This window comes from Malurus melanocephalus, unplaced genomic scaffold (assembly GCF_030028575.1).
Source record: "Malurus melanocephalus ecotype Western Australia unplaced genomic scaffold, MMel_1.1 scaffold_5, whole genome shotgun sequence".
NCBI classification, from domain to species: domain Eukaryota; kingdom Metazoa; phylum Chordata; class Aves; order Passeriformes; family Maluridae; genus Malurus; species Malurus melanocephalus.
Window position 1 is genome coordinate 4,341,935 of NW_026623237.1, and position 14,486 is coordinate 4,356,420.

The 14,486-nt window shown below is 36.3% G+C and overlaps 1 protein-coding gene across 1 annotated transcript in view; it reads left to right on the plus strand.

Moving 5' to 3' along the window:
• The window catches only part of ZFAND3 (zinc finger AN1-type containing 3), a 134,659-nt gene that overhangs the window by 77,852 nt on the left and 42,321 nt on the right, over positions 1-14,486 (plus strand). Inside the window, exon 4 of the mRNA XM_057370918.1 lies at positions 9,746-9,925. Coding sequence (XP_057226901.1) covers positions 9,746-9,925 — 180 coding nt within the window. The remainder of the gene's footprint in view (positions 1-9,745; positions 9,926-14,486) is intronic.

Here is a 14,486-nt window from a genome sequence, read left to right on the forward strand (position 1 = left end):
AAGAATGCTTTAAAATGCTTCTTGAAGGCATATTTTAGTTCCTTGCTTTTCATGCCCATTATGCTTCAGAAAGTGTAGCAAATTAGCTGAATGTGTGAGAATAACATTTTTCATCTTTGTTTTCCATTCTGTTTAGTAAGCATTTTATGATGATTTTTCCTGTTGCTCTTTAGCAGTATAGTAAAAACTGCTCTTATCCCCTCCATCCAAGCTGAAAACACTCAAAACAATTTTAGCTTTCTATGTCATTAATAAAAGAATCTGTGAAACCTTGTAAATCTTCTCCAGCTCCAGGCTTCAGCTGAAAAGCAAAATATCTGGGGCCTTTCCRTGAGTAGGGGTCCTAATTCCATGACTGTGATGCTGTTAAACTGGTAGAAGCAAAACTTTAAACTTGGAGGATTGGCTACAGAAGCTTGTTTCTATGTGCAGGATCCCAGCRTTACCAGCATTTAATTAAGGTATTGTTCAAGGTCAGCACATCACTGCTCTGATTTGCAGTTTTATGCTTTGCTACTGAAGAATCCCTTACTGAAGATTCCCCTTTAAGGGATTCCCCACCTATTGTGCCAAATAACAATCATTTGCAAGCTAGTGCTCTGGAAACACCACTGGTGAAAGGCTACTTTTCCACATCTACATGAACTTGCAAGTGGTAACACAAAAAGACAGATCACATCAAACGAAAAATCATGTATGTGAGGAGCAAAAGGATTGTTTTCTTCTTACACCTCTATTTTATTGCWCTTTGTCTTGATATGGAGAAAAAGGCATAGACAAGAGTGGGTGTTTTAGGCAATTTCAGCAATGATCCTCCAGCACAATAGGCAGAAGGATCACTTTATCACAAGAGATGCTTTAAGTTCTTATGTCTTTGTTATATAAAAATAAGGTGAATTGAGGAGAATTGTGTTTTCTGCTGTGGGGACTGGAATGCAACATTCTGAGTATTTTTTCCTTTCCTTTTCCTTTTCTACACTTCTCTGGTTTCTTTGTATTAAAAGAAGCATCAGTATTGAAATAGTCAGCATTTGTAAGGGAAAAAAAACCAAAACCAACATTTAAAAATCCATAAACTTCAGATAGTAACTCAATAGATTGCTTATTTTTGCAGCCATTTTGTACTGATTTCAACTGTTACGATGTACTCCAGCTATTTTCCTTGGGACTAATTGGCTTATAATGAAAATGGATTTTGTCTTTGACTTGAATTCAACATTTCTAATGCCTYCTTCTAAAAGACAATAAAAAATAAAGAAGCTTTTATTTACTCAAATCTTCAGCATGTTTTGTTGCTCACAGAGAGGTCTAAGCAATGTTTATTTGATGTAGGCATTTGATGTCTGCATGTATTCATGTTTTTGTTTCTAAAAGACTTGAAAAGAAATATGCGTATTTAAACTTTACTGGAAATAAGCATTATATGCTTAAGTTTGGGCTTGGTTTCTGCGCCATGGTTTTCGTAGTCAAAATGTAATGTAATGCGGTGGTTTGTGGCAACCAAACCTATGGAGGGTTTGCAGTGTTTGACCTTTTGGATTCATAAACCTAAATCAACTYTTCTTTTCTTGGTCCTTGAACTCCTGCTTTTTTTGTGTGTGTTTGTTGGTTGGGTTTTTTTTTGTTATTGGCAGATTGAACACTGCTCTCTTGCATTTCTATGTGATTACAGAATGGGATGGAAGGGATGGAGAGTGGGAGACGACAGCTACTCTCTTAAGCTTCTGGTCTCCTTGCATGGCTAGTAAGCTATGGAGCTTGAGGCTAAGGCAGAAATGTGTCAGATGAGATTTCAGTGAGCTTTCTCACTTGTATGATTAAAACATTACTTCAGTTTTCTTCATAATATTGTAGATTAATGAAGTTACAGATACTGTGCATATAAACTGTAACCATTGCAAAGTTGTTGCCCCAACAACCGAGGACTGTCAGACTTGGAGTTTTCTCTCCACCCTTTCCTGTAGCTACTGCACATCATGGGCAGATGTTTATTACGAGAAGAATGGCGAGATTACCCCTTATACTTCACCATTCATTGCTTTGGTGGTAAAACCTAAACCTAAATAGTGGGAAAATACTAAATCTTCCTTACACATTTCAGAGGGTTTGGTTGGCTCTGGGGAAGTGAGGTCAGGAAATGAGAGTGCCCGCTCTCCCTTTTCTTCCAGAACAGCCTCTGGGTTGTTCAAAGGTGTTAAATGAGTGRTATTTTAAGAGTTTCAGTACTGGTAGTTATTAAGGTGCCTTAACTGAAGATGAGAGAAAGAGAACTCATGAGTAGTTTACTACTGCTATGAAAGGTTTAATCTGCTGCAGAGGCCTTTTGTCCCTTGTGAAAATCCTGACAATATATGACATTTGGGAATGCTTGAACCATAAATGTGACTACTATTGACAGAAAATGAGGCAAATGTACACTTTAATTGAAACCACATAAATTAGAGTGGAGGAATTAATTAAAAAATAATAGACATGTGTCTTGAAATTGGAAGGTTCTCTCTAGATATTAGAAAGGGCATGGTAAGATGACTTGACAGATAGCTCCAGTACAAGAAAAGCTAATTGAAACATTTCTTTTATTAAAATAATAGTTCCTATGTGTCCAGAATAAATATGAGTTGTAATTAAATTCCATCAGTTAACAATCCCATTTTCAAGATCTCTGATTTATTATAAATGCACCTTGAGAAGTTCACTTCATTAGTTTGTTTCATAGGACTCACTGCTGTAGCAAAGTGCTTGGTTTAGGSGTTCATGGGTCAATTTCCTCCATCAGAACAAAACTTTCTCCTCCTTCATAAGCATAAATTTTGATGTCTCATCACTCTGAATTTGGTTCAGACTTGGACAACTACTTATCTGTTTAGTTTCATGAAGGGATACTAATACTAAAAGAAATCTAGTAATAAAGATACAGAAGTTTMGGGGAATGATAGACCTGCATTTTTATGGGCTGTGTGCAGCTCTTAGTCAGTTTTAAGCTTACATTTTGGAACATTTTCTAGGATTATGTGTTATAAAATTCCCATGTCACATGTTTTCCAAGTTGTCTTTGAGAACAGATTCTATACATCACAGCTTTTAGATGTTTACCCTGGTACTTTAAAAAAATTTAATGTATTCTTTTATTTCTCCACTGTATTACCCTCAGATCATGTTATATGTTTGTTCATTTTAAGTGCCAGATGGATTTTCAAATGGCTGCAGCATTTTACTTTTCCTGGCTGTTAAATGGTGGAATTCCTTGTCTTGTTTCTTGGAGTTGGTAAARTTGTTGTGATTGCCATCTTTAGCAGAGGAGTAAGAGTTCCCTCCTACTCTGCCCACTCTGTTGRTGTCTTATTTCTACTTTATTCTGCATATGTCCTTCCTAAGGAATACCCACACTACACATCATTGCAAAAAAAAAAAAAAATCTTGCAGTCATAATGGAGTGGTTGTCTTGTCTTCCACAGTTACTTAAATTTTGTGCTTTACCCTTGCATTAGACTATTATCAATATAGACTATTATCAATATCCTTTGATACAGATTCAAGAATCCATAAAGTGTCAATTAGTTGGATATTAAATTCTCTTCATGTTCTGATTTTACCAGATGCCAGTGCTGTATAATTAGCCCCTCACTGGTTTTGGGTTTTGCAATGTAGCAGTACCTTMATGTAGTGCTTTCTCATTGTATGTGCTCTGTCAGAAATTGAAGTATGGATGGACTTTAACTGTGGACCTGAGGGAGTCTCCAACAGGAAATTTAAAGTGGACTGTTAAAATAGAAGTTTACTAATCATGGCTTCAGCAGTTCAGATCTTGTAATGAAAGTCAGTAAGTTTATTGATGTAATAATAGTTATTCTTTTTTATGTTGGTGAGGTTTATGGAATAATGAAATTTTAATTGAAATAATGTAAGGTTGCTATTTTAAGTAATGATGGAAAATCTGACACAAGGGTACAGAAGTTTTCAGTGACCTTGTTTTTCGTCTGTAATCAAATAGCTACAGTAAGCAAATTGTTATTATCAGGCAGAGCAAGGAGTGTTTGTTCAATGGGGAAGCCACTCTCAGGGGATACTTTCTAGATGATAATGAAATTCCTTTTTCATCAATTTAGGATTTCACAACTGCTTTGGAAATGGTGGGATCATATGCTATAAAAATGACAATTTTTTTCTTGTCTGTCATGCAACATGTTATAAGCCTGATTAATGCAGTTGCTGTAGACTCTTTTGTACAAAACTGCGTTTTCCTTGCTTAAAAACATGGCTGCATATATATATATATATATACATATATATACATATATATATATATAAATGACCTGCATCTTAAGTTGAAGGTCATCTGTAACAATGTTATGCTTGTTGCCTTGCTAGTCTTTGTTTATTAGCTATTCATAAATTTTCTTGCTAAATACTAGCAAAATCTAGTAGTCAAATATAGAGCTTCCTGTGTGGCTTTGGGGAAGAATCATTGTATTGAGCCAAGGGAAATAAGGTCTATTATGGAATGTCATACACTCTTTAAGCAAAGAGTGTATTTTCTTAGAAAACCAGCTCAAAATACATTGTCATCAGACTTCCTGGGGAGAATCCCCTCCACCTTCCACCCCTCAAAAACCYAACCAACCAAAACAAAAAACCCACAACAAAAARCACACCAAACTAAAACCCTAAATATTGATACATCCCAAAAGTTTTGCAAATGACAGGGTGTTGTCTAACTTGATCTTAATTCCTGAATGATAAATCCATGTGATTGCAGCTATATTCTCTGTTTGCTGTCCTTGCAGATGCATCTTTTTTTATTTTGTCTTTTAAAGTACTTGTCTGCTTATTTGAAAAGACAATGAAATGCTTATGAAAAATGCAGTATATACAGTGTGCAAATCTCAGTGTTATTTGAAACTCTTATTAATAATATATTGCAATTTTTAAACCTATAGCAATCATAAAGGATAACTATGCATAAAGAACTCGTTTCAGTTTTTCTTCATGATGAAAAGCCAAAAAAAAGGAGAAAAAGTTGTATTTATGAATAAAACCCCTAAGAGCTGAATAGCTTTCCCCTACCATACATACTCATAATTCTAAATAAAGTTCAGTTTTATAGAAAATCACCTTTTTACTTTTTTTGCTGTTTGTTAATTCTTTCAGTACTTTGTACTGTGGAAGTGATGAGATCTGCTGATAGCTCATATAAAAAGATAATGCAATTGTTATTTTGTACTCTCCAGCCTAATATATTTATGTATTTTAAAATATAATTTAGTACAATTAGTATATACCTCTGATTCCTTTTTATGATTTTGTTTTCATCTTTTAATGCAAATGCTTGTGYACATTCTACAGTGCATTCCCCTAACAGCAGGATATCTGTGTTTATTCTGTAAGTGGGCTAATGCATCTTCCTGTCTSTGTGTTATTTAAAAAGAAAGAAAGGTAAAACGTTTCGTTCCAAGTGGAGTTTTATTGCCAATCCATTATTAGAGCTCTAGATTGCATTCAAGTATGTACTGAAAGTGGAGGTTTTATCCATTTCACCTTAATTTATTATGCAAAAAACAGTTATGCATGAATGACAATTGAAATGCCTTCAGTAGGCTATGAACCAGAGAAGTCAGTGAAGAGTTCTCAATAAATAAATAAAAACTTTAGGACTTTTAGTACTGTTGCCTGGTCATATGTGAACAGTTTCTCCAGACATGTAAAGGAAAGGAAAAAAAAAAAAAAGATGCAAAAACTTAAAGATTTCACTGTAGCATTTTCAGTGTCATAACATTTGTGTTGCTTCCCATAGAATACTCTCAGAAACMGTTTCTTTTAAGTGTGGAACTGTTTTCTGAGTAGATGAGAGTAAGTCTATTATGTACATTGGGATGCTAATGAACTAGAGACATTTGATGTTATACTAACATTAATTCATGCTCGGTAAAAGAACAAGGTGCTCTGGGAATAAAAAAACATGCAGGTTGTGCATTTAATGCAGTGTAAGAAGCAAACACTCTCCAAATAACCTTTTTGCTAGTTCACATTGCTAAGTTATGGGAACTGTAGGATTGAAGAGTAAGTAAGTGTAATATTTGCTATCAGTCAAAATAATTACTATAAAGATGATAAGTTTCTACTCTTAGCATGCTGACACCTCTTCCATAATGCTRTTTAATGAACTAATTTCTCTTTAATGTAAACATCTGTTACAGGTCAGAGAGTAGGAATTGTTTGTAATTTAGACTCTTAAAATAACCCAAAAGGAGATTTTCGGAGATGGTGCAATTTGTTGTACCATAGCATGAGTGCAAATGTGGAAGCTGGCTTAGTATTAATCATTTCATGTAATATTTTAACATGCCTGTCTTTTTCAGAAGAAGTGCATCGTGATATGCTGATATTGTTCATACTCACCTTTGCCTTAAGTTTCAACTGATTGTAATTGCAGAAATTACAAGAAGCTGTGGTGGGTCCTTTCCTGCTTAGTYACAGAATCTTTAGTTAAGCAAAAGTTGAGGACTCAAGAATTGTTTAATTATTTTGTTGGATATTGATGGCTAAAGAAGTTAGCTAAGTTTTAGGGCAGTGCAGAAGATGTGAGTTTGTGTGGTGACTCAGATTTTGTGAATTAGAATCAGAAGGTGTAAAGCCAGTGGCTTTCATTATTAATATTATTTTATTAATAAAAATGGGCAAAAGATTGACCTGCAAAAGAACTTCTTACCTGAAGTCTGGAAACAAATGTTGCTTCTTGCCTTTTTTTTAATCAAAGCCATTGGAATTCATTGTATATATATGATGTATATATATGAAATGTTTGTATCATGACTGTGTACTCACATAGTGGTTGTTTTGTTTACAAAGAAATACTAAGCAACAAAACAAAAGTAACACTYTTAGTGTTAACATCCAGTGCATGAGAGCTCTGCCTGAGATATTCTGTTCTTGCTCAGCTATTTGAGATATTGGGTGTAACCCTTRAACTCAACAAAGAAAAAGAACTTTGGAGCTTGAAGACTGACAGCTGCTTATTGCTAGCAGCTTCTCTACCATGYAGTAATGGCTTATTGAATGCATTTTGTGCATTTTTTGATAGATCTTTCCTTATGCTATTCCCCCTTGCAGGAAATAGGAAGTTTTCATGTCTTATTTTGATGCTGGCTCCACCATATTGTTAATAACAGGATACTTCACAGTTCAACAAAAAATCAAACCACCAGAGACAACCCAAAAACCCCCAAACCAGCCAAACAAAAAACCCCTAAAATCGAAACTATCAAACCTGAAAGCAGTGAAGAAAGGGAGACAGTGTCAAGAAGGAAAAGAAAGGATCTTTTCTGAGAAATGGAGAAGGTTTCTGTTAAAAGTTGCAAAGATGTATTTCATAAACTAGGATAGGGCAATGTGGATTTGATAGATTTTTGGTCACCCTTGTGCATTTTGGCACAGATTTTGCTAGCATGGTGAAAGTCTCAGTAAATATGGAAACAGAAAATGAAAGTGTTTCTCATGCCTTGCCAATTAAATAGGAACTTCTGCAAATGGTGACTAATGTCTTGCCAACTCTTGTTCTGGTTTTTCCTTGTTGAGATTATTAGRCGAGGTCATTGTTCTATCAACAGAATTGCATTCTGATTTTAATCGGAATAAAGCTTACCTTTCAAAACTTGCCAGGGCCTTCCCTATATCATGTGTGTATTTTTGTTTTATTTGTTAAGCAGCTAAGGCTAACTGGATTTATTCAGGCGCAGCTCTCCTGGAAATGTTGCCAACTTTTATGGTGCTTTCCGGGAGAGCAAGGTGATCTGCTCTCCCTGCATTTGTGTTAATGAGAGTCCTGGTTGACAGAAGCCAAATGCCGTCCCTAATACATGTGAGAAATACAGGGAAGCTTCAGTTACAGATCTTGTGTTTCAAGTGCTTGGGATCATCAGTCTTAAGACTTTTCTCAAATTGTCTTGTCTGTAATGAAGAAGTGGTTAAAACAGGGGCRGGAGGTGTTCTTGGGTTCCACTCAACTGAGCAGGCTGAAACTTTTTGAAAGTTGATTGATTTGCAGTCTGAGTAAAAGTTCTGAGCAGGAGGTCGTGGGTCCATGGAGGCAAAGAGCATTTCACTGCCATGGTGGATTTTGCTGCTGTGGCAGCTCTGCACTGTTACAATTGCTGCAGCTGCCTGAAGGTGGCTAGTGCAGAAAAGTGCTTGAAGCTTTCTTGTTTGCACAGACACATGAATGAAGTCCAGAAGCTAAATTTTGGGTTAAACTTTGTAAACAACTGGTGAGGTCTGAATAGAACATCTTACTGTGTCCTGTGTCTCATTCCTGACAAAAAGCACCMTGCTGGTTTTTCAGGGTTGTATTGTGGAGTTGGATGATTTCCTGTCTCCTATCTCCTTCCTTCTCCTCCTGCCTTGCTTTGAGCTTGTTCCTCTCGAGTATGGATTTCTGGCTGACTCTTCCACAGCAGAAGTTAAGGCTTAATTTTTTCTGGTAAATCACTTAAATCAGCATTTAGGGACTGTTTGGCTGTAGTGCTTCCCAATCCATGTGAGTCACATTGGCAACCTGTGTTTCTAACACATAATAATCTGCAAATATTTATAGAACGCTGTTTTCTTCTCTGTCATAATAATGAGCAACCAAATATTGATTTATCTATGTATTTCTGTATTCAATAAATGCTCTCCTTGTGTGCAGTTTTTAAAAATGTACTTAGGTACCAAGTGGTGGTGYATTTCAGCTGTCTCTTTACAAGGAAGAGGTGAGATGTTAAGCAAACTAAAACCCACTTGTGTGGGAGGTGTGCTTCCCAGAGGCAGAGTGTGCCAGATTGAAATCTAGTGTGCAGCTGGTAGGAACCGAAACTAATGCTATAATCAATCAGGCATCAGGACTGTATATTTGGGAAGAACCTTTCAGTGGGGAAATTTGTACTTGAAAATATCTCCCCTCAATCCTGAATTAGGTTTGGAGGTAAGGTAAGCCTGAGGGTGGCATCTGTCATATGCATGGGCTCTGGGGATTAGCGCTATGGGGACAGTTTGGAGACAAGTGCAACTTTGCACTTACTGACAAAAAATAAAGAAAACTTTGACGCCAAATCATTTGTACATAGCTTTAATGCATTTTGATGATTTACTTTCCGCACCTAATTCTCCGCTCTTAGATCCATGGGCAACTTTTAGTACCAATGCTGGAGTAAGTGAAGGAAGGAGGAAACACCCCAACATTTCCCCTGCAGACACACACATTCTCTCTCAAGTTCCCATCAAACCAGTGATGTAAAGGCTATCCCTCACTAGCTCCCCATGCTGACMTGGAACTATAGCTGTCTACGCTGACTTTGCCAAAACTCTTACTACAGGGGGTTTTATATAATGGCAGGGAGAAATGTAACTTTTCCATAGTGCTGTATTGCATGCCCTGGTTCTTGCCATACTGGATGTTTRCCATGTTTCTCTACATGCTTTGTGTGAACTCTTTTAAAAATGGTGCCATGTGCTGTGGTAAGCTTTGAATGCTCTTGGATGGCTGGGGAAACAAGACGTTTGTGTAGTTCTGAAAATATTTTTTCGCCAACAAATAGCTTTTAAGATATTTCAAGTCTGAAGTAAAAATTTGAAGGTTGCTGTTTGTGTTTGTCAAAGTGATGATAATTTTGGCAGTGTTTTGGTCTTATTTTTGTTATGTAGGGTTTTTTACATAGAATTTGATGATTAGACTGAACAAGTGTGATGACATACGAAATCTTGGTTTTGATAGATTTCCAGAAGAAACAGCCAGATGATGACTCTGCTCCCAGCACAAGCAACAGCCAGTCAGATTTGTTCTCTGGGGAAATGAACAGTGACAACAGCAATACCTCTCTAACCACGCAGGCCACTAACTCCAACCAGCAACTTTTGACAGAACTGAATGTAACTTCACCGAGCAAAGAGGAATGTAAGTGCACAAGTCCTAAGTGAAAGTAAAGGAGGCATAAACATTTTGCTTTATTCTCAGGTTTGTGTTTCACTGGCTCCCTCTGGAAGCAAATGGCCTGGCTTGTGGGGTGAAGGGAAAGGTTAGAAGCTACTCATAAAATAGACATTGTTGGCTTTAACTGAAGAACAAATAGAGTTTTTAGCTAACTTTACAGCTGTTTGAACTGCGGGAAACAATTTAATTGTGAGAAAGTCCTTCTCACATTAGTGGTAAGTTCATATGTATATTCTAGCGTCAACACCAGTATCTTGTGAAATTTGTCTTTTAAACATGCTGGTTTTTAATTACTGCAGTTGCACATAACCCTGGCTGTAATGCATGTTTGTCCAGACTGCTGCTTGCATAGAACGTTTTTCATTTGGTAGTTCATCTATTCTTTCATGACCTATCTTTTGTCTATATTGAACTGTCAGGSAAAAATTGTCCCTGAAGGTAAGCTAGAATGCTTAGCAAACACAGTGAGATAAAATTTACTTTTAAATTATTCTAAACCWCTATATAAAGTTCATCTTGCATCTAATATATTGAGTTTTAAATGCTGCAGTCTACAAACTAAGCTTCAATGTGTAATTTGTAGTTTCATTTTCCTCCAATTGTATATGTGTTTTAGAAGGTGCTCTATGGAGAGCAATCCTCTTGAGCTGAGATTAGTTTAGGTAGTGGCCAGTAAATAGATCTACATATTGCAGGAAAATGTTCGTTTATCTGTAGGAAATYTGCAAGAGCTACTCTGGTTCTTTAACATTTAGTCAGCTGCTGGAAATAATGATGTTGACAAAGCACTAGGACTAAAAAATCTTGCTTTCAGTTGTGTTAGCTATTTTCATGGGATGGTTTTGCTGARTTGCTGAAATATTTGTGCTGTTTACAGGTATGAAGAGTTTGTAGTTATGCAGGTTGCTGTGGACAAAGCGTGAAATGCCATTTTGGGATTCTGGTAGTTTGTTAGGCAAAGTAAAATTTTTTAACTATCATGTTGTTATCTAACTGTATTTGAGAGATTTTTCAGAAATAGAAGTGTTCAAATGTGAATGTTGTGTAACAAGTTCTTGTAGTAACACTAAACTTGCCACGAAATTCTTGTCTCTCCTTCATGTACACTATTGCTGCTGACCAGCCTCCCATCTCTTCCTTCTTCTGTTCAGTGCTTCTTCAGGGGAAGCCTGCTGTGGAAAAAGAGGCCTTAGAACAAGCTTCTGGGAGAATTCAGGAAAACATATTATGCTTCATCAACACATTTGGGCCTTCACAATGCAGGGGATATCAGTACCCCTGCTTGCTTATTAGCCAGTGTTACAGGATGCTTCTGTAGTGCTTGCTATGTCAGCTTTTCTGAAAATTTGTTCAGGTAGAAATGAAATTACTACAACGAAGTGTTTCTTTTGTGACTGAGAAAGATTTGATAAGTGGGAAGGTGATTACAGGGATGGGAAAGAAATTAAATAGTGTCCTTCATCCTGAATTGCTGCAATCTTGTGAGCATACAGTGAACATAATGGATATTAGGCAGCAGAGCCTGCAGAGCATTTGAAAATACTGCCTATTGMACAAAACTATTTTTATGACTTCCTGCTGGGGTGTTTTTAAATGAAATAGAGTGAAGAGATTTATTTACAGCTCTGCCTTCTCTCACATSCCCACTACCTCTTTAATGAAGCTTAATATAATTTATCAGAAATAATTTTATGAAGATGGAGATTTTTTGATGGATAATGACCTCATTGTGCAAGTTTCTTTCCTTTAATGAATGTCCAAACTTAAACATCTTTTTGATTTTAGTTTGAGAGTGTCTTTTTCTGTGCAATATTTCTTTTGCAGMATATTCTGTAAAGCATGCACTGCTCTTAGTACAGCTGTATTCTTCAAAGACTGGTATTTTTCACTGCCCTGTGATGATGTACAGCTGTGTTCTGTTCTGAACAGAATTGGGGTAATTCACCAGAAATCATTTGTATGGGATCACTCTGGTAATCGCTATCCAAGTGTGGAAAAATTGGCCTGATTGGGAAGGATCCTCATGTTTCATTCTACTCACCTCTCTTTCCTTTCAAGATTTTGAGGAGAATCTTACATCAAGGCATTTGTCGTAGAACTTGAGTTCACAGGGTAAACAGAGGGGGCAGAATTGCAGCAAGTCATTTAAACAATTAAAGTCATTCATGTTGCAACTGAAGAAAACCATAGAAATCGCWTGGTAAGATTCATATTCGGTATCAGAGAAAGTCAAGGGGGTTTTGTACTTGTTTTTGAATACCCGTTTGCTTTTTTAACGCAGAATGAATGATATAGGAGAAAAGTTAATTGGATTGTATTTTGCAGGAGTTCAGTTCACACAAATATTTGTGTGGTTTTTTGTTACTCTTTTGATTTTATGTGAGAGTTGCATTTGTATTTCTGAGTGTCTTACATACGCAACAAAGTTGTAGTGACTTTCCATCTCCAAGCCCCTCAGTTCTGAAGAACTACCTACTACAGTGGCTGCCCTGCCTATTAATATCCCTCCCACTTGCAGGTGAAAAGTAGTTCTCAATATTATATTTACAGTCAATAAAAATGTGTTAAAGATTTATACCCAGAGACAGTGACACAACTTCAGTACTTCTTTTCCTCCTCCTTCACATGTGTTTGATTTTTTTGTGAAATACTACTGGTCATTGATTTTTAAAAAATGCTGCTGAAATTGGCAGGGGGAGAATTCTATGAATTTTTTTTTCCCCTTCCACATATGCTTCTTGATTTTTCTGTTATCTGCTATCCAAAACCTTCAGGTTTTAAATTTTCTGAAATAAGCATGCAGACAAAGAGTAATGTTGATGTCGGTATAGCTCTACTTAGTCTRGATCTGCATGGGTTTTACTGATCCATTTCTTAACAGATAGTGAAATCAGTCAAACTTTTGTTCTGCTGCTCCTTTATGTGCAGATAAGTTTCATCTGTTGCCATTTTTCCTTTTATCTCCTCCTTTCATTTAGGAACTCSTAATGGTAGTTATTTCAGCATCAGTCACTCTATCAGCCAGTTGCTCTGTCAAAGATTTCCTTTTCATATTGGGTGGGCAAGGCTTTTGGTTATTTTTAGCAGACAGGAAAGAAATGGATTTGACAATGGCCCTCACTTCTCTCTCTCTCTACCTTCAGCCACGAACATTCTTTAAAAAAAAAACCAAAAAACCAGCTTATTAAGCAAGGTTCTATGTATTTTGGTAAAGAAAAGGTCACACTGCACATGGAATAATTTTGCTTAGTTTCAGGCCTTGAGTGCTTGCTTTGGGGCTGTCATCATTTTTCTGTCACTGTATGAGCAGAACTAAAGCTGGTTCTGTGCAGGTTTGAAATTAACTGTGTTATGTGACAGGAGAAATGTCAATGTGAAGAACACTAACTCTGGCAGCTTGATCAGTTTTGGTATTTCAGTAGTTTTTAGCTTCAGTTGACAGGATTTTATTTTAATTGTGTGCTTAACTTTTCTTGGCCTTCCTGAATAGCAAGAACCACAATTGAAAAAGGRCAAAAGGAATATCTTATGTTTCTAGAAGAGTTAAATGCTCTTCATTCCTGCATTGAAGAATTTATAAGAAGATAAACAAAGATCWGAGCTACTGCTCTGAATGTCAGAAAATACACTGGAGATTTCAGCCCAGAAAGATGGTGATGATTACTGACCACACCTTACCTCTCTGTGTGCTGAATGTTAGATGCCCAAATACAAAAGTATTTCAATGACTGGATGTCTGTAAATTTTGGCTATTTTACATATACCCTTCAGAATTTGAGCTATTGCACATCAAACTAAGTGTTAAAACATCTTTACCTCCAACACTTAAATTTGCAAGATAAGGTTAGAAGAATGCTTTRTAACATTATTTATTTTATTATGCATTTTTGTGCACTGGCAGCACTGAAATACCCCCAGTTATGAAGTAATTTTGGTGAAGTTACTGTACATTAAGTGTACGAGTCCTGAGACAAAGATGCAGTAGGCTCCATGAAAGATATCGGGCAGAAAGGTGAGAGATTATTTTTGCTACTCCACCTATTGGATGTTCATACTCCGAATTTCATTGCTTGTTGAGGCATGACTGTAAAAAGCCACATAGGCTATAGCACTCAAAAAGTAATGGTATTTTTTCTCTTTGGAATAAAATAAAAATATATGCCATTTTTTTCAACATAACTTTATGAAAAATGGATAAACAAGTGCATTCTTTCTTTGCTCCTTTCTTATTGAATGGCCTTTTCTGTGACACTATGCAAAACATTTCTGCCAATTTATAACCACATCACAGTTTTTGCATTTTGCATGTGTTTGTGAGTAGCGTTCAAGGTGACAGCTTTTCTATGTAAGCTCTGAATATACTTCATATTTTGAATTATTATGATGATATCCTTAACTGCAATTTGTGCTTTTAAAGTAAGGACAGTGATTTTTAAAATGACGGCTTTTCTTGGATGTTATTCGTTCTATACGTTTGTAAATGCCCAGACTTTAAAATTCAGCTGCTTRTTGCAGTAGGAGTCAG